We start from the raw sequence: 21,489 nt of genomic DNA, 5'->3' as shown, positions 1-21,489 counted from the left end.
GTTCAGTGAGTTTATCTCCTTCTGATTCAAGCAGCTTTGCACTTTGTTTTTGGAAAAACACCACTTCTATAAAAACACACAAGAAACAAACTTAGTTTCAGTTTAGTCACGAGCTAGCCACAGGACTTTGCTGAACACAAACTCCTGTCATGGGAGACTCTTCTCTATCAATTCCTTGCCTCATTGCAAGGTGTCCTTCAGTCATGTAATGAGCAGGACCTGTATTAGCAGAAAACTGGTACGTTGGATGTCCAGCTATGCCAGTTTCTTGGCGCGGGTTAGAGTAGACTGTTAAATTCATGTCCATAGCTCCATTTTGTCCAAAGTCCAAGGTATTAGCAGCCACTGGGCGGTTCTGATAGGCCTGATTGCCTTGGTTACCAGTAGAGGAAGATGATGTAGAGGAAGAAGTAGTTGAGGAAGACAGGGATGTCATGGAGTGGTGACTGTGGCCCACCTCCATAGAATCCTGGGTGGAGGAGCTGTTTGTTGGAGAATTGTAGACTCTTGGCCTGGTCCGGCTACCCAAGGCTTGCTGTCCATGATGGTGGTGGTGGTGATGGTGGTGGTGGTGGTGGTGAGAGCTATTTCCATGATGATGATGTAATGCATTCTGTTGTTGAGGGGTTACATGGAAGGTGGTTTCTTGAACTGGATGGTTTTCAACAGTGACCTGTGTAGGAGCTTCAGTGGCTGTCCAACCAATTGGAGGAGGGAACTGTTGTCGAACCTATGTTAATAAGCAAAAAAAAATTAAATTAAAAAAAAAAAAAATCCAAAACACACCCTGCGTGCCAAGTCATCCATCCTAGATTGTACTGCATGAGGAAAATGTGTGCCGACCTATGTTAATAAACAAAAAAAAAATAAAATAAAAAAAAAAAAAAAAGCAAATCTGATGGTTAGTTCCACGTCTAAAGCACTTCAATATTGTAACTAAAGTGCTAAGTAGTTTCAGGGATTTAATATTCTCAGAAAATTCATATAAATCAGCCAAAAGTTCTACTCAAGCACACCTGTGGGCTGTGTGTTTCACAGTCCATAGCTTGAACAGCAGCAGTGAAGTGTCCACCACTGTGTCGATGCTGGTGTGTGGGGTCTGACCGTGCCCTTCCGCTGTTGCTTGTTCCAGAAGATCCACCTATAAAATAACAATATGCACAATGATGAAAGAGGCAGAAAATTTAAAGTAAGCTGTAAAACAATGACGGCATGAAGATATTTCAACTGCTTCAAGGTAAAAATACAAGACATATGGTAATCACTCTCATTTTTGCTCATTCACTTCTTATTTTTTGTTGAAGCAGTTACCTGTTCCAGCTGATTAAAATAATTGTTTTGATAAGCACGTCTCACATACTTGTTTTTTAAACACAAAACCACCAAACAACCAAAACAAAGAGAACATTTAGCTGGGAAACACACCTTTGTTAGGATTAGGAAAAAATACAATTTTATTATCTGTTAATGAGAAAATTTTACCTGAGCTTGAAGATGTACTAGAGGTGGTTCCTGAAGACTGTGACTGCTCCATGGCAGGACTCGTAGACACACTGTTACTTGTGTTTGTACCTTCGTCTGCTGTTTTCTTAAAGAAACTATGCTGCAGGGCATAATAAGGTTGAATTCGTGTCTTAGGGTCATAATCAAGCATCCTTAAGATGAGGTCTTTGAACTTCAAGTAGTCAGCTACAGTATGACCCGATTCCCCAGCACGACGTCCACCTGGTCCTCCTGTTTCAACTCCTAGTATATTGTGAAGTTTACGAGTTCCTGGTGGTTTGTATTCCTGTTGGGAAGTCAGAAATTGCTTGAAATTAAGTTATATATTAAGCCTCAGATGGGCAGTTTAAACATGCCATGAAAGGAAGTAAGTCAAATGAAAGTAAGAACTATTCAATGCTACGGGAAGCGTTATTTAATCATTGCAACATGGAACAAGAGTGAACAACCATAAAGCTACATTTTCAGTAAGGCAAGATGTAAAACAAAACATCTCACCATGACACACACACTCGCCCCCAATGATATAGTACATATTATCATCCTAGTTGTAACCCACCCTTTTTCCATCTTTGGTCTTCTTCAAGTTCCAAGTGCCATCTGGCAACTTCTCAAAGAACTTTCTTGCTTTTGGTGCTTGGTCAAGGATATGGGTAGGTGGTATCCCCAAAACTTCCACTATTTTATTCATTTGATCCACCTGTTCCAAACAAAGAGTATTTGTGAAGAACATGTGACAGACAGCTGAGCAGTACAACAGTCACATAGGAAGCAAATGTTAACTGCTCAGACAAGTTCTAAATTAACTGTGCTTTTAAGAAAAATCCAATATATACAGAACAAATTAGTGAATAAGGAGGGAGGAAACAGAATTATTAACAGGCAATTTAGAGTTCTGACAAAAGACACTGCTGTCATTGACATTTATTTATTTTAGAATTACTAGTCTTCTCTAACTTATGCATTACAACTGAACAGGTGAAAGTCACGATGAGAATGAACAAGGAAAATAAAATAGTCAAATTACTTGTACCACAATACAGCTGCATACCTCATTTGCCCCGCTAAAAAGGGGCTCTCCAGTGTGCATCTCAACTAAAATACACCCAAGGGACCACATATCAATTGCAAGATCATAAGGCATTCCCAGTAGCACCTCTGGTGATCGATAAAAACGACTCTGGATATATTGGTATATCTGAAATAAAAGCATCCAAAGAGCACTATTATGATTCTGTATTACAAAACAGAACTACCATGAAATACATTTTTGCTGTAGGGCGAGTCAAGGTATCAGTGATACTGAAGAGTATCTACACATTACATTAATAAATATACATGAATGTTAATTCTTAAGAAAACACTAGCATTCACACTCTCGGCGGGAGGGGTGGGGAGGAGGAAGCGCAGATTCACGCATGATGTCAGTATTTTGCACTTTAGGGTTGATAAGTGTAGTCACATGCAATTATGAGTAATCATACAACAAAACTTAGTCTGGTATCACCCTAACAAAAACTATTCCATGAGCCACATCAGAATCACCTAACAGACAAAATCAACAGAAAAACATCAAATCCCACAATTACGGTGAAGTGCAATGAAATTAAGAGGTTATTCAAGGAACCAGAAAACACCACATGGGAAAAAGCAACCTCCTTCCATCCTCAACTATTCTGCTCATTTTACAAGACAGATAATTCTAGCTTGATTCTAAACTTGAGGACTGGCTTAAATCTAAGCGTATTCAAAACAAAACAAGAACCAACTCCAAAACCCTTTCCACGAAGGTACTGACATTTCCTTACTGCTTTTTAAGATAGCTTTCACGAGTAGTTACACTAGATTTTTGTATCTGTGCTTAACATCTTGAAATTACCTTATTATTGACCTAAACAACCTAAATCTCATTCCACTTCCTGGTATCTTCCTTCACTCCAGGCTGAAAAGTCTCCTAGTTTATAGCAAAAAGTCCTTTTATTAATCTAAATATTTGTCTCACCACTGCTTTCAATACAATATTCAACATTCTGACCTGCTCTTCCCAAACTTAGGGGAAAAAGCGATGGGGTGCTACCAGCCAGTCCCAACTCCTCCAGAGAGGACTGGGGGAATTCTGTTTGTCCAGGAAGTTTCTTAATCCTTCTCATATAATGATGCCATCTGCAGTATTACTAGTCAAACTTCTGAAACTTCATGTCTTTTGCAAATGTTGAATATTTTGGGGAGGGGTTTTGCTTGGTCAGATTGGTTTTTTAACACCCCACTTTCTCAAAGGAAAATGGTATCATTCACAAATTTACAGGTAAAACTGCCAAAGGCACATAACAGACCTGGGAAGGCTCAAAATCCTTTCTTCACAGAAAATAAAGTCTAACTTCTGTCTACAGAAGTCCTCCTTAGCTCTCTGGCTAACAATTTTTTTGCAGTGCAAAAAACTTAAGTTAAGGCACCCTTAAAAGAAGTGGTCTCTTGCTCAGCCAAATATAATTATTACAACCAGGAAAGAGTCTATTTGTACTAGGACTATAAGGTGCAAGCTAACAGGTCATCCTGCTAAACTTTTCAGTGAGAATTGTCCGTACAAATCAAACACTTGAGGAATATGATTTAAAACTCTTCCTAAAGACAACAGGCTTTGGCATCCAAGCAAAATTATTTTTGATCTTAATATCTTAATAGTTATTGTATATATCTTAACATTTCTTAAAGCAAATACACAGCTAATAGGCTATGCTGGACAGACTACACACAATGGATTCTAAAATGCACTCGTCTTCAAAGCACCTGAATAAGAGGACAAAATTACTAATTTTCTGACAACTATTTAATAGTATAAATATTTCCTAAGCTGAAGAACCGCCTCCAGAAAGCAGTTTGGCCCTTTGTCCTGAGAATACTTTGCACATATGCATCTTTACCCATAGTAATACCACCACTAAAGTTAAACAGTTGCTAATGCATTTGTGAAAATGGATTAGTTACAACTAGCATCTTTAAAAGCCAGCTACTGCACAACCCTCAAATATCTCTGAGGCACATTAAATAGAGGACATGTTAAAGTGGAAGCAGTAATACATATGGAATAAGAAAACACTAAGAGTATTTTATTTCAAAGTGCTGCAGACTTCAAGTGCCGATGCATGCTGCATTAACACAGCATAGAAACGTAACCAAGGAGAAAAGAAAGATGGAAAGTTTATCGCTACGGTGAAAGTTTATCTACTATGGCACTATAATTCATATTTAAAGCTGCTACTGACTGTTGATCTCTAAAACTCTATGTAAAAATTAGTTATTATTTCATGTAAATCCTTAGCAATAAAGTTTAAATTAGCTATCGAGGTACTATGACTTAAAAATATCACATTTTTCATACATATCCAACAGTATCACAAACAGAATTTTTATGAATACCCACCCTCTGTCCGAGTTGACATGAACTGCCAAAATCAACAATCTTGATAGCGCTTCGTTTGGGGTTACAGAGCAGGATATTCTCTGGTTTTAGGTCACAGTGAATGATACTAAGTTCAGGAGTCGCCAGAAAAAGCAGAGCAGTGCACATTTGTTGCGCAAATTTTCGTGTCAGGTTCAGTGAGACACCTCTGAAGTTGGTGTTCCGCAACAGATCATACAGATTGTAGGACAGCATTTCAAAGACTAAGCAGAGATGGTTTCGGAACATGAAGTGGCGCTTCAAATGCACTTTAAAAAGGGGAAGAAAATAATTAACTCATAACCAGTGTGCTAAGTATTAAATACTAGTTACAACACAATGCTTAAATATTTAAATCAATATGTAGGAAGCTGACCTGTGCCTAGTATAATACAGTGTTACCCTTTTTTTTCCCCTAGATCTACAGTTATTTCCAGAATATTGGTGCCATGGTTAAGGTATGGGAGGACGTTTTACACATCTGAAGTGTCCTCAGGTGTACCTCAGCAAAGCTATATTAACCATAAAAAAAAAATTTCAAAGATAAAAGGGATATTTTTTCAAAATAAGCTATCCCTCCCCTCTTAGCAAACACAGTTGCAGGTAAAAACAAACATCAGGCAAAAAGACAAGAAGCACAAATTGTGTGTAACCTTTGTCACAACACTTTTGATCTTCTTCAGGGGAGAGTTCGTTTCTCCACCCTCCTACAGCTAAAATTGTATTTGCGTCCAAGCAGATTGGAAAAAAGTGCACATAAAGCAGCATTCTCAACAGCAAAGCAAATGCCTCTCTTCAGGCTGAATTACTTGCTAGGAATTTCCCTTACATTTACAGAAAAAACATTTGACTGTCAGATTAATTTGAAATAAACTAAGACATTACTGCAATTTATAAGCCGTGACTTCAACTGACCAATTAATAAACTCAATCAATATGCCAATAGCATTATATTAATTTCCATCAGGCATGATCTCTATTTATGAAAACAACAAAACCAATTCAAGTCCAATCAATTTTTTTCATGAAATAGATGAAAAATTCATCACATTAATCTCTTTAGAGGCAAGCAGGGTTTACCAGTCTGTAAATCATTCAGGTTGGGTCGTCACAAGTAGAAGAAAATTGAAATAGGGAAAATACTTCAGCCCTCAGATAAAAAGCAACACATTCTCCTTCTAGTCATAGTGTTGAACCAGTATTAGCACAATGAGAATTCAGACTTTCAATTAAGGTCATGATTTGCTGTCCTATGGACTTTTTTCTTCTCCATTATCATAAGCCAGACCTTCGCATGTCCCTTACAACTTACCTGTAACAATACCATTTGCTTCCACCCTGATGCCAGTTTCTGCAATACATTGTTGTCTAGATCTTTCATATTTTCTCAGCTTTGCCATATTTCCACTATCCTCCCACCATCGAAGTACCAGCAGTTTTTCATGTCCTTGTGGTTTTCCTACACTTCATTCTAATTCCTCTCCACACCAGCTAAGCTTGCTGGGCCTGCCAAGTTGTCAAGAATCACCACCGATTTGTAACTACCAGCATGTTACTGGCCAGCTAGTACCAAGTGCTACACAGCTCAAACTTCATGTCCTTAAAATCCAGATTACAGTGTATTTAACCATGTTCTCCCTGAACTCCACCTTTTACATCACACAGTACATACTGTCATACTTGCACTGCCTTATTCAGCTATTCTCAGCGTTACCTATCTAAAAGCCTATGCAAGGGGGAACTGTCCGCATGTTCTACGGACAACTTACTTTTTATACTGGTATGCTGAATGCTTTGATTTAAGTCTTGTTCATCAGCAACTGTTACTAAACTTATAAATATATTCCAGTGAAATGTGTAGACATCCCAGTTTTCCATGCTCAGTTTTTGCACAGCATGCAATACAAAGTATTCATTCCAAACATTATCTATTTAGGATTTTTAATCTTTACTGACGCTATCATGTTCATTCAATACTGTATTAAGCAAAAGAGGAACTATTCAAATACACCCCAACAGATTTCAAAATCAGCCTGAAACAAGCCTAAAATCACCTGCCTAAGTAAAGGCAGTATATATTATTTCTCCACTGTTCAAAATTATCTGATTTTTTTTCCCTTTTTTTTCCCATTCAGCACTGCTCTCTGTATAAAGCCATCCTGCCTTAACTCACAGAGGAAGATTATATGATGCTTTGGTCCGTTTCATTTTACCTGATGTTACAAATCAGGTAGACTCTCTAAAACTTTAGAATTCTGAGAGCTTACTTGATTATGTTTATAGGGTCTTTATTGGCTGCGTACTAATCTGTAACTGGTCACGTCTTTAACATTCCTGAAACATCTTTTTGTCGTAGTGTGCTGCCAAGCTTGGTTTTTATGTAAACATGTTACTAATAAAGTTAAAAATACCTGAAAAACTTCTACACCGAATACAAAAAATGTACTCTACAGATAATATTCTGAAAAACAAGTTAAAATGTAACTGAATACTGAGATAATTTAATAACAGTGTATGTAACATTATTTCAAATGGAAAGAAAAGAAAAATCCGCAATCCAATATATACATGCAGATCAGAAAAGCACAGCTCTTAGTTTTTCAGCCTCTACAAACTAACAGATGCTTAAAATCAGTTTCATTTTTGTTAATCACTCTTTGTCATAATTCTCCATCTCTTTGAATGCTGTTGCTTTCCTTCCATTATCTTTTAGCCCAATTCCCCATTCCAGACGATAGTCAGGATGTTATAAACTTTTAACACGAGCTGACTTAATGTCATCACTATTATTATTATAATAATGCGACTTGAACTTTATAAGTCAAGGGAACAGCATTACAATCTACAGGGCAGTCAAAATTATAAGTTTTAAAATATTTTCTGAGCTATAAATGGGCAAGTCTTAACATCTACACATTCTTATCTCAGTTTTGTTATATAAAATTTTGAGCTTTTTAAACACACGATTGAAAAATAATGATTAAGCTAGCCATAAAACTACTCTGTGATGCTGGTTTACACTAAATATGCATGCTCTTATCTGTGACAGTTGTAGGATAATTTAAGATACAGTTGTAGTAGTGAAAGAAAGCCAACTACCACAGATCACATCTTCTATGGAATAGCCGGTCCATGGCAACTTCTTCAGGTGTCCATATCATTAACTGGAAAAAGAAAATTCTACAAAAGATCTCAATGCTATGAAATCACAAGTCTGTTATCCCAAATAATTTTATATGTTCTTCTTCTGCATCTTGTCCTGCAGCAAAGCAAACTGGAAAATTTGCACTAAGTAATATTAATAATTTTAAAAGTTGTATTCTTTTCATTCTTTTCATTTCTTTAGCACCAGAAGCATCCTACGTTACACAGCAAGATCTAAAATATTCATCATTTGATTAAATAAAAACAAAGAATAACTATTCAAATACCTATGTAGTACTTCATCTCAGTGTCATGTTTGTTCATAAGCTCAAGCAGTCGCACTTCAATCTGGGCTTGATTTAAGAAAGCCTTCTTGTTTTTTATTATTTTGATAGCCACCCACTCCTGTTCCACTCGATCATAAGCCTTCACAACCTGAAAAAAGTCAAATACGTCAGTAAAATCTTGAGTTTTCAAAATACAGCAAAACTCACTTTCTAAACCTTCTTCACTTTCTGAATTCAGAGAAAAACTTTTTAAAACTTTTGTTCATTGCAGTTAAATTTCTTTTCTTAAATTCCTTCTTTTAGCTGATTCTACACTAAGGCCACATTTCATGTGACATTTATTGCAGTGATGTCTCAAACAGAACTGAGGCTCCACTGAGCTTCACTGAGGCTTCACTAAGGCAAGCATTATATCTAAATGTAATTATCAAGTCATCAAAACGAATACTGTAAAACAACTGGCAAAAGCTGAGAAAAACTAACACAAACCACACAACAAAAGTTCCAGCCATTTCCTCAAGCCTTGGCTACAGCTGTGAACAACTGAAACAAATGTTACTAGGTAACATTTGTAATAGGTAATTCCTAGCACTAGACTAGTGTTTTAATTTAAAAGTCCAAGCCAAACAGCTAAAAAAGTGAAGTAATAACAAAAGGCTGAGGATTTGCTCACTGCAAAATGCAGTCACCAGACAGATCTACATATCGAGGTATATTCAAATGTTATCTGAAGCAGCAAGAAACAGCACAAAATATGAGTGTCTTGAGCAGGCACTCAGTTTAACAGGATTAAGAAAAAAGAAATGAAACAGGAATATTCACATAAATTACAGGTTGCTCAGCTGATATACATTACCTGTCCAAAGGATCCTTTGCCTATTAAAGAGTCAATTTCATAACGATCCATCCACTTCTCCCCATTTTTTACAATATAGTCATAGTTGTCATCATCATAGCCATCATTGTAAACTTTCCTCTCCTTTTTGTGACTGGAATCATCTCCCTGGCCCTGCTGATGCCGCCGTTTTTTTTTTGCATAGTAAACCTAAACATGAAAAGTACATTGCTTAAGAGCACTTTCTAGAACATCAATTAAATAAAAATAGAATCAGCCTTTAAAAATCATCATATCTAATCCTGTGATTTTAGAATGAAACTTCTACTACTGGAAAAACAAACAATCCTCTCCTGCTATCACTCTATGTGAAGACATTATACCAAAGCAAAGTCTTGATGAACCATTTAAAAGCTCAGAAAGCAGACCTAAATACATGTACTAATCACACTAATCCCTAGAATTCATACATGCAAAACATATACAATCACAGCACACTATATACACACAGCAACACTGAAAATGGTAAGTAAACTGGAAACAAGAGTTACCAGTTGCTCTTTCACAAGAATGGAAATTGTACAGAAAATCCCTTCGCATTCCCTACAACTGTCAGAGTTAGAAACTAACTGATGTTTTCCTGTATTAACCACATAATGTTTGTATTTTACACTTGCTGGTAATATTTGATTAAATAATTTAGGGAGAACACTTTATTATTTTCCTTAGAAGTCCTTAGACACATTCATAAACATTTATAGCATAAGCTAAAAGACTGTTTGTGCCACTCCTGTTTTCTTAACATGCAACAGAAAAGGTCGACATTTGTTTGTAAAACAACAGAAAATAAATTCCAGGATAAAAAATTTCCTACGTGCTGGACAAAAATCAGGACCATGACATCACTGATCTCAAATAAGATGTGAAAAACAGAGATAAAACTCTATGTTTCTTATCTCTTCACAGGATTATTCATAGAAAACACACTTAATAACGTATTGTGAACAAAAATTTCACGTTGATGTGCACTACAAAGATAGCTGGAGCCATTACCTCATTAATATGCTTGTATGTTTTGATCAAATCTACGGAGAGTTTCCTCAAAGGAGCAGTGGCTGGATCACGGAAAGACTGGGGCATCCGCCTCTGTAATAAGACCATATCATAACTTAAAAAAAGCTAGGACCTTAATGATACAATTTTTACACCAAATCATGACATTCCTTACAGAAATGTGTTATTTCATTGCAATATTTTTTTCAAGCTGACATTAAAAAATTAAAAAAACCACAAGTACAGGAATCAAATGAAAATAACAGTTTAGTTAAGTTACTTTTCAATACGCCTAATTTAAAAAAAATAAATAAATTCCAAGATTCCTACCTCTCCTCCCACTACGCCTAATACGCTTAATGCCAATAAGAGTTTTTCCCTCAGTTAAAAATACAGCTCCTTTAACAACAGAGATTCTTGCTGACATTACTCCTCTATCTTGTGACTGATACATGAACTGTAACCATATTTAATGTATGGTTGCATTAAAACCACAAATGAAAGTTAACAGTAATAGCTACTGGAGAACTGTGGCAGTTTGCCACATTTAAACTGTATTAAAATCCAAATTAAAAAAACCTCGGGTCTACCATGCCTAAATTTAAATCTAAAACCTAAAGAAAATAGGAAGAAATCTACAGTAGGCACATGAACATCATACCTACTTTCAAAGTTTTAAAACTATGTCCCTGAAAAGGTAGTTGTGTTCCTCGTTTGTGTTTCCTAAAATTGACTACATTTGGAACAAAACCATTTTCAACAGCTGGCCATTTTTTCAGTTGGTTTCCTGAACAGACACAACTTACGTGTGATAGAAATATCTGTGTGCCTCTATTTTACTTTGCACACATATGCCATGAAAATTCTGGATTTACCAATCAACTTCTGTTCCTCCTTAAGATTAGTTTGAAATCTCAGAAGGTGAAGTTCCTGAAAAGACAAAGTTCCCAGAGGCACACTGGAGGTGCGTAGTATCCTCAGTAGAGAAGGCAGAAAAGACTAAGTCACAAACCGCATCATTTCTACAAAGCTGAATACCTGCTCAGCAGACACGTACTTAACAGCACAACTGCACCACCAGACAAGCTCTGGTACCTTCTCTCTCTCACCCAAGCCAGAGTGTCAGATGGGGAGACTGGTCCCCTAGCCCTTGCTCCTCTATTCCCTCTATTCCTAATGACAGAAAACCACACCGCAAGTTTAAGCAATTCCATTGGAGAAAAGCTGGTTTCATACGTTAAAGCTTGCTCTACTTCCTTACTCATTATTAAGAGGGTTAGATGAGCAGGCATCACCACACTCAGCCTTACAACTCGCATTTCCCATTATCTCATGCCATCAAATATGCTCACACTCATAACTCTCTTCACTTCCAAGTGCTTAGTGTCATCTGCTGCCTTCTATTACAGCTAAATTGATATGCAGCCTCCTGCAGAGCTAAGGAAAGAGTATAAGCCATCAACGAAACCAATGAAACTGATTTTTATAACTGTACTGCTAAACCAGTAAGTGGACTTAAAAGGCGTAACTGCTATCCTATCTTTCATGGCGTTACTTAATACTTACAACGGTGGCTTTGCAAATAGCTCGGGATTTTTGCTCTACGACCAAATTAAAAAAAAAAAAAAAAAAAAAAAAAAAAAAAATCACATTGAGTGACACACCAAAGTTCTCAGAAACAGAAGGGATAAAGAGAGTTTGTGCTTCTGAAATTGGACCTGAACTCAGGCACCCAAGCAACCATACTAGAAAGATAAAGCTTGTGCTCTCCTCCAGTGGATGCACAGACTGCATAGGGGAAAAAAAAGTGCAAGCAACAGCAAGAGAGAAAGTACAGGAACAAGCAAGAGAGCTGAAAAGAGGGAGTAAGCTTACTGCATCTGCTTGAGGCTGGGACTCCCAACAGGCACAAAACTCAGTGGAGCTGAAGGCTCTTGAGAAATGGCAATTCAAAGTTTTGATGCACACCACTCCAAATAACATAACATTTTTACATCCCTGCATTTATGCCTGCATAACACTTTTCTATGCCTGCAGGGCTGTGGACTTGTGGTCTTTTTGATTAGGGAATGTGATACAGTTAAATATTGCTCAGAGAATTTTAACCCAAGTCATGCCCTAGGTGTTTGTTACAGTCAATTCACTTTTGGATATGCCCACTACCATCAATCTCCCTCAAGCAGGTTTACCAGATTAATTCCTTAATTCCTTTTTATTACAAGCACAACCATTTAGTGAACATCAAGAAAGTCTGTTCTAAAGTTTCCTAAACAAACTATTTGATGTTTACAAAACTTTTTTTTTCTTCTTCCTTTCATCTGTCAAACAAATGTGAACGGTTAAACAGATCACACCTACATATAATCTCTTTAGGTTCTCTCCCACAGCACTGTTAAACAACTAAATGTCATCTAGTCCTAATCCCAACTGTCACTGTTACAGATGGGCTTTTCAAATGCAAGTATTTCCTTTAAATTTCTTAATCTGACTTAAACAGTTCAGATCAACTATTCAGACATAAAATTGCTTTAATCTGGAAAAGGAATTTGTATGACAAGTAGTCACGTTTACTTTCTACTCAGTAAGTCAAACTTGTTTCGTTACTTAAAAAAGAAATCTTCTAATTTCAACTCTGGAATAAGCAACCTTAAAAAAAAAAAAAAAAAATCTAATTTGTTGCTGCCGTTTCCCAATCATAAGTTATTAAAATTCTGCAGGCTACTCCTGTGTTGCTTGCAGCCAGTACCTTACGTGAAAATCGTGCTTTTATCTGTGCATTTAGATAGTCACACGTTTCTGAGGACACATTTTAACCTGTATGAACTTTTTAACAGGTACTGTTTTGCTATCCTGGGTTCAGAAAGCTTTAAGTGGGAAAGGAGAAAAAATTGACCTTTTCTTCCTCCTTTTGTTATATTGCAAAATTTGTAACATTCTTTTCTTTTTCCAAGATCCTTCTGGAGACTCTTGTTCCCTTCTTCCTGATGATGGAAGACTATGAAACAAAGAGTTCATTATCTGCTTTATACAGGAACACTCTCTAATTCTTAATCATTGGGGTAATACTGATTTCCCTCTTGGATTCAAAGAATGCTCAACAGAAAAGGAAAATAAAAAAAAAAAAAACCAAACCAAAAAAACCCAAAAAATCCTAAGGCACAAGCTTCAGTCTCTATCTGGTGGCCAGACAGCAACACTGCAATCTTGGATCTTTCTAAAGACAGCACAAAAATCAAAAGAAATGTTTGTATTTTAAGACTGAGAGACAAGAAACTACTTTCATGACAATGAAAGTAAAAACCAAGAGCCCCACTTACGTGTACTCAACACATTTGAGAAAAATTACTTTTAACTCAGGTATGTTATTTCAACTAGCATCGTTTTTAAGGTTTGATAAATGAAGGAATAGAAAATGTATTTTTCTCTCTTTGGACATATGCTTTGCTATCTAAAAAACTTCTAAATGCATTTTATTTTGATTATGGGAAATTCTAAGCAGATTATATACATTCTGTTAATGGAATGCTTTATTTCAGAGTTTTTTTTTAAAAAAGACCCATTACCATCCACATTCCTTTTAAAAAAGAAAAGATAAATTCTGCTTGTGTACAGTACATATTTCATTTTACAATCAGAATAAAACTAAGTTTTTATATTAGAAGGGTAACTTTTAGCAAGAATTCCAATTGTAATGATCTATTTAATAGACTCCCATATTAAAGAACCGAATGAAACAGTCTCATCTCCTAGGTCACTTGCTGCTATTCAAAACCCTTCTTGCATCACAATAATATAGGATAAGACAAGCTAATCCTGTTTTGTGATGGGTGGCCACATAATAGAAGGTGTCTCCAGACGGTCAACAAAATTTAATTGCTGCAACTACAAGCCACAGTAACACTTTCCCATAATACAGAGCAAACCTAAGATTTTTAGAAAAATTAAAGAGAAAAAAACTTATGTGCCAGAGAACAAAACAGGAGAAATTCAAGACCAGTCTTCAAACCCAGAGCCAGAACTGTATGCAAGTACGATCAGAATTTCAGTCCAGTTACTTTAATCACTGACTTGTGTTCCATGAGTATTTCCCTTCTATTCTGGTTTCCTTCCCCAAACAAATAAAAGTAATAAAACAGTGAATGACAATAATAGTAAGAAACAGGTAAATTTAAAAGTTAAATAAATAAATAAAGCCAGCAAAGAAGGAAGCATCATCTCCCAAGATTTTATCCTGCCTGTTCAGCCCAGCCATTTAAAAAACCAAAAGCAGTGGGGAGCAGGGGAGCTAAGAGAAAGGGAATGAATAACTTCACTCTGAAATTCTTGTTGCTCGAATATACATGTCTGAGATAGATGGAAGGTGAGAGAAATGCTTTTACTGAAACGAATTGCATGCTCACATTCCTGACAAGAGCCTGGTGAAGCCTGACCATCACTAATAATGCTGCTGAGTAGGTAGCTGAAATAACCGAACTAAGGATGTGCTATTACCTGCTAGAACGCATCAACTTCGCAATGATCTAGTTGCAATCAACAAAATTTCTGGCCAACAACTGGCCAGTAAAACCCAGGATTTTGTAGGTGATAAGTGATCTTAGATACATAGAGAAAGAAAGATGTTTAGCAGTCAGGCTGACCTTAGAAGTCCAGGTGCTTCAGGACAGCTAAACTGTTGGAATTCATTACCAAAAAACGCCCGTGAATGTAACCTCAACTTCTTTATCAAGTAAATCAATTTTCTAATCTTTTGTCCTTAACAGAAGGGGCAATCTGAGTATCCATGGAAGATAAGTATTAGCACAGCACAAAAGAAATGCTTGTTGGAAGTTGTGAAAACTTTTAAGCTCTTATTTTCACATCAGGCTACACCAAACTCTCAAGATGCAACCAGTTGAAACTGGACAATGAAATGTTACTGTTTGTTACTGCTTAAGGAGAAAGGTCCCACAGATCTCATCTTTTCTGTTCATTCTAGGCCACGTGTTCTTACTGCTTTCCAAGTGCTCTGGCACTTGTCAGAAAGGTAAGACCACAGCCAAGAGCAGGACCCCGCTCCTGTGGGCCCAGCTAGCCCAGCACTTAGTGAATCACAGATTTAAAGTAAACCCTTAACATTCCAGCAGTTTGTGGGGGGGGAAGTCTTAAGCCTAATATTATGAAGGGGAAAAAAAAAAAAAAAAAAAAAAAGGACAGATCTGGAAGTTTTTAACTGTAATTTAAAACCTCATCAATAAGTGAAAAACAATCTGGTTGGCTTAGAAATACCTTCCTGTTACTTGTTCCTTGTCGATGAGTAAGTTTGGATCATCATAGCCATAAAGCAATAGGCGCAGAGAAGATTATGTAAATATTATTTTAAAGGTAACATATAATATAAATACACATAATTTATATAACTTGAATATAACTTGTCATTACTGTTTCCTAACCTTTAATACGCAACTGCAAATGATTCATAAAACCCCAGAACACAGTCTGCAAGCCATTAGAAATCAAAATACAAGTAGGACAGAGCGGGAATGAAAACAGTAAATTAACATTCAAGGCCTAGCTTCCCCATTATTTGGTTATGAATGTAAATTATTACAGGAACTTGAACAAGACAATACTCCTCCAAAACAGGAGTCAGTCCTCAGTGAAAAGACAGACACAAAAATAACCTAAAAAACCAGTAAGGCAGATCATCTTTGCTATTTATCAAAAGGACACCATTTACAGAAGGTGCTGATGTTCTACATGCTAAACCTTAACAGCTACTCTTGGCAGCTGACAAGCAGTATTCTCCTGCGTCTTGCTGCAATCTAAAGAAATTTACTTTCAGAGAGAACCTACTTGCTATCAATTATTTCTATAAAACTTCAGCATCCCAAAAGCTGAGACTTCATCCTGGGTTTCATTTTCAATCAATTTTGTCTGGATTTGGACAACATACTCTTTACGAGTATATTTTACAAAGTTCAGCAAATGTAGCAATCAAGAAAGCAACCTTTGTAACATCTGTATTCTCAATTCCTTCAACGACAGATTCACTCAAAAGATAACATTACACTGCTCCGCACAGTACTTAACAGAAGCGAGTTTACTGAAACGATGGGACGTTTCAGAGGAGAGCGCTGACTTTCACAGCAAAAGGCACTTCGCCCAGCCAGAGCGAGCGCCGCTTCGCAGGCAGGCAGGCAGTGCAGTGCGGCACTCCGGCCAGCAGATGGGGGCTGGAGCCCGGGAGAGAATTTTGCCTGGCGGTCCCGGCACAAGCACCGCCGACCCTGGGAGACCCCCACATCACCGACCCACCCGGCTTCGGAATCGACGACGTAACGGAGCGCTCTCAGGAGCGAAGGGGCTGGCAACTCGCTGTTAATCCACTGTTGGACTCTTGCATTCAAACGGACTACTTTTAGGCTGTGCAAACCGGTAGCACCAGAGCTGACCCAATCACCTAGGCTGCTGTCGACTGGTGCAGCATCAGGGAATTCTGGAAAACTGGAGCTCAGAGACCTAATTCCTTGTCTATTTGACTGGATGCAAGACACTGCATTAAAAGGATCTATCCTTTAAGAATTACACTTCCTGTATCTGCCACAAGTCACCTTTTTCTTCCTCCTATTTTTTATAGCTACATGAGATCAATCTTTGAAGCCTTGTACAAGAAAACATTCAGCCTATTCCTTTTGCTGCCCAAGTTAAAAAACACAATCTTTTTAACCATGAGTACTTGAAAACATTGAAGCATGACACCCTATGTGACTGAATAGAGTTTGCTGTCACTAAAAGGTTAGTCTGGCGTTAGAGGCTTTAGTAACAGACAAGCCCGTAACAGAAAGAACTGCTAGTGGGATTCCAACAGAGGAATGAAACGACCATGCAAGGACAGTTCAGAAAATAATCTCTGCATGGGTTTTTCAGAATTGACATATACAGGACAGAACTACTTCTATCAAGGACAGAAAGACACAAGTTGCAGCATATTCAAGGCAATACCTTGAATAAAATTGATTCCTGTAGAAATGTCATAATGAAAGAATCTGCAAGATGTTATGTATCACTTAGACATGAAAACCTAGATGGTACGCAGATCACACCTGGAGCAAAAGGTAAGATGGTAGTCCACAGCAATGGAGAAATGTAAGAGCACAAGGTCTTCAACAATCAGGGGTCATGGCTTTCATAAGAAAAAAAAGAGTCAGAGTTATGTTTTAATCAAGATGAACGAGAGCTGACAAAAGGGCTATTGAAAGAACGAGATAATTTTTCTGCAAAGAGACAAGGTCTGAAGCAGATGATTCGACTCACTAGCATAAAGACGTTAGCTGGATTTGGTTTTGCAGATAAGATTAAACAGAAGTGAGGTGCAAAGGCAAAAAGCCACTGAGAGTCCCCAACAGAGACTCACATAGAACCTCCACACCAACCTGGAATCTGGTGAGGAGAACTCTTTATGGGGCTTATTGATGGGAGAAGCACAAGAACTTGAGAAAGAGTCACAAAGAGCAAATAGTCAAAAGACTTCAAAGAGTTGCCCACCATCAAAGTCAAGGGTGTTGAAAGCAGCACACAAAGGATAAAGGAGTAAAAATTCTGAGCTACTTAGTCAGACGACTATAAAGACTTCAACACCAGAACTACAGTAAAATAGGAAGACAGTAGCTACAATGAGAAAAAACAAGGTGGAACTGGAAAAATAAAAATATTGATTCTATAAAATATTGTTTATAGAAGTGCAAAGGCAGCTTGATTGCTATCACCAAGATGACCAGCTGATCGATCATTTCTTCACATGCAAAACTTCCCAGAGCCAACCACAGCTTTTTCTCCACATTTATATCCTCATCTCAGTGGGCTGCATTCTTTGGTCAACAATTTTTGGCTATTGTCTGAAAAGTCTTGTTCAGCTTTCTATTATTCAGCTACCATTTAAAAAACATGGTGACAACAAACAGCAACAGATGGTGATACATCCTGAAGTTCCTTGATTTTGGTTTGAAAACATGAACAATTAAGCACTAATATAAGCTAAAGCTCACAAATGTGATGCCAAATTGTAACACTTAGATAAGCACCTTGGAAGGTTTAAGGAACACAGTAACTTTTCTTAACTGGCAGACTGATTCAGTAACCTCATTGTGGAGGTTTTGTGGGGACCTTTAGCCTAAAAAATAAGTAAAATACCTTTGTAGATTTCTCAGGCTAAATACATTATGTATGTGCAGATCTACTCTTCCTACTGAGTGGCTGTCATGAAGGTAAAAACATCCTTTGCCAGCTCCATTCACTTGGCCATTTTTCAGAGCCCTAGCCATCACAGATCTCCAAATCTTAGCATCAAGTACCCTGGCACCCAGTTTGACTATTCCCATCCTCTCTAGTACTTCCTTCTCTCTGCATAAGCGTCTTGGTACAGAGCAATAACAAAAGAATACGTCTTGATGCTACTGTAGATTTTTCTGCTGAATCTATCCTGAACACCAGAACAGACCTGAATCTAGTAGCAGCAAAAAAATACACCCTCCATTCTCTGTAAGTGTAACGCACCTCTTCAGCTTCCACAAAATTTCAGAGCTCTGACATACAGAATTCTGGATTTTAAGCCTTGAGACGTGTTCACGTCTCCACAACTGGGAAAGCAACAAAATTATCTCTCCCACAGACCAATACTAACTCTTGTGGCTGGCAACTGAGCACTATTAGTCAGGAAACTTCTTCAGTAGTCCAGCAACTCAAAAGCAGTAAGGAAGAAATGCTGATCTTGACAGCTCAGAAGTATCCATAACCATCATAATCCCTGTGTTCATTGTACCTCCTTGCAATCGTATGTAGTAAATTAGTAGCAACGATAGCATAGCTTTAGATTTTGCTGCTCTTCTTAAAAAAAAAGAAAATTCTTAATGTGTCTTTTGGACAAACCTCTCTATTCAAAATACACTAACCAGTGACTGCATTAAAACGCTGTCCATTAGAACAAGTAATAAAGCAATCACATTCTAATATCAAACACCCCTTAAAAAAAAACCCTATTAATAAAGTCTTTTTCCAACTCTCCACTTGGACAATCTTTCTTCCCTCCCATTTTAAAAACATTTGAAGTAGAATAATCACAATAAATATGTACCAGATGCTGTAAAACAACTTCCAGAAACTTATTCATCCACCCATCCTTGAAAAGTCAGGAGTTAATTAGTTAAAAAAAAAAAAAGAAAAAAGAAAAAAAAACCCTACAGATACATACGTCCTGATCTTGTAATTTATGGTTGTATGATATATTTAGACAAAGAATTAATACATCTAAAATGACTACTTCTGTAAGCACTTACCTGGTTTGTTAACGTTAGAGGTTGCTGAATCTGGTCAGCATATGATAAGGCAGAAACCTGTTGGTCATTTATGTTCTGCTGCCGACGATCACTGTACTGCTGATGCGAATGGGACATCTGTCCAGCCATCTGAAGGCCAGCAGCATGGAATGAAAACGATGGTGCAAGCCGAACAGATGAAGGTTTGCATGCTGAAGTCTCTCCTCCTGCAAAGACAATGTGAGATTTTAGTTAAGAGTTGAAAAGCTTGAAATTAAGTTAAGAGTTTGAAAATACTTATCTTGGTTAGCCTCCACCTCCTGGCTTACAGAGCTTATAAACACTGATACTTTCACTGTTTTAACATACACAGGAGTTTTCATACACAACGAACCCACAAGTAACTCTCTTGTTAAGATTACCTACCATTCATTTATTCCTATTTATCCTTAACAGCTTTATCCCTTTTCTACAATCTCCACCTCTGTGTCATAACTCAATTGGAATTTGACAGGCATTATTTTCAAATATATGAATTTTGTGTATGGATTCCATGAAAGCCAGAAAAAATACAAGTTCTGCCTTTCAAGGCTGCTCTCAGCAACTTTGACTGTACCAAAAGAAAAGGAAAGCTAGTGCCTAGTCTCAGCAGCTCATCTTCCCTAGCCTCAATGTTTATGCCTTCCTACAAACTACTTAACTCACTACCTTACATGTATAACTTCCACTTTTCTTCCAACACACATTGTACTTTAACTCAACTTCCTCACTCCATCTGCTAAGTTTCATCAAGCTATAGGTAGCAAGAGCTATAATTTGAACTAATTCCGTTTGGGGGAGGCGAAATCAGGCTGCAAGAAACAACTGCAAAGTAAGAGACAACAAAACACTTGATATGAAGCTGCAGGAGAATGGCAAACTGTATGGCCAAAGTACTAGATTCCGTAACATCCTGGAAAAATGCCAAATTCCACAGGCACAGAATCTGCCACTAACCAGGACAGATCCCACACCTCTCAACTCTTGTTTCAGGTATCTGTCAAATGGCATTTAATTGGTTCATAGTCTGCTTGTATCTTCACCGCCCTGCTTCAGCAGAGGGCAGATTAAAGCACAATTTGGTTTTCTTTGTTTGCCAATGAAAGTTTAGCATGTTCCACATTTAACATTTATCCTTTTGCTTTTTGCTGACTATGCCAGAGGGGGGAAATTCTCTAAATGGTTGCCACGTTGGCACAACATAAGAGACGGAGCAGGATGGGACAAGCAGCCAGGCACACTGAAGCCAACACTGCCACTGAAGGAATACGTGTGGAACGAGAAGCTGAAATCTGGAAGCGCAATTATTGGTAAACATTGGATTTAGAAGCAAGATGTGAAATAATGAAGCCCCTAACCATCGAGGGAAATCCCCATTTCCTTTACAATCAAAACCTTGCAGGAAAATATAATCAGTAGAAAACAGTAGATGAACACCACCCATCAATTTGACTTTCTTAATAACTGACTACTCAATTCACCACCTATTCTAAGGTAAAAAAATTACAATATTGAAAATAATCATTGACATAACGTCTATCAGGGCCGTAGAAGAACTGCATGGGATGAAATCAAACATCATTCTACATTAACATATTTGTCCAAAATGATCTTAATTTTTAAAGTCAAAATAATATTGAAACAGCTATAAATAAGAAAGCCTAAATACTGTACATATATACTATGACTTTAAAAGGTGTGAAGTAAAAGTGTACAGTGAAATACTCACTGACAGACCAGTAGTACTTTTCTCCAGTGTTACAAAATTCAGTACTACTAAAGAGTAGCAGAAGAAACTTCTCCAGAAAATCAACGTGTTGCCCACAAGCACCCATTTTCAAAATGGTTCATTAAATCTTCAAACGTTTTACTTTAAAAAAAAAAAAACAAAACAAACAA

At 37.3% G+C, this 21,489-nt stretch overlaps 1 protein-coding gene across 1 annotated transcript; it reads right to left on the bottom strand.

The window, feature by feature from the left end:
* Nucleotides 1–86: 86 nt before the first annotated feature.
* DYRK1A (dual-specificity tyrosine-(Y)-phosphorylation regulated kinase 1A) lies at nt 87–19,778 on the bottom strand (the record flags this gene model as incomplete). Its single annotated transcript, XM_010143408.1, has 10 exons — nt 87–730; nt 1,017–1,141; nt 1,483–1,789; nt 2,063–2,203; nt 2,555–2,701; nt 4,925–5,211; nt 8,374–8,521; nt 9,230–9,418; nt 10,262–10,354; nt 19,573–19,778. Coding segments are annotated over 10 exons (2,267 nt in total), but the record flags the coding sequence as incomplete, so codon positions are not given.
* Nucleotides 19,779–21,489: the final 1,711 nt, after the last annotated feature.

The sequence above is a fragment of the Buceros rhinoceros genome, unplaced genomic scaffold (genome assembly GCF_000710305.1).
Source record: "Buceros rhinoceros silvestris isolate BGI_N320 unplaced genomic scaffold, ASM71030v1 scaffold24109, whole genome shotgun sequence".
NCBI lineage: Eukaryota > Metazoa > Chordata > Aves > Bucerotiformes > Bucerotidae > Buceros > Buceros rhinoceros.
This window is presented reverse-complemented; position numbering and strand designations above follow the sequence as displayed.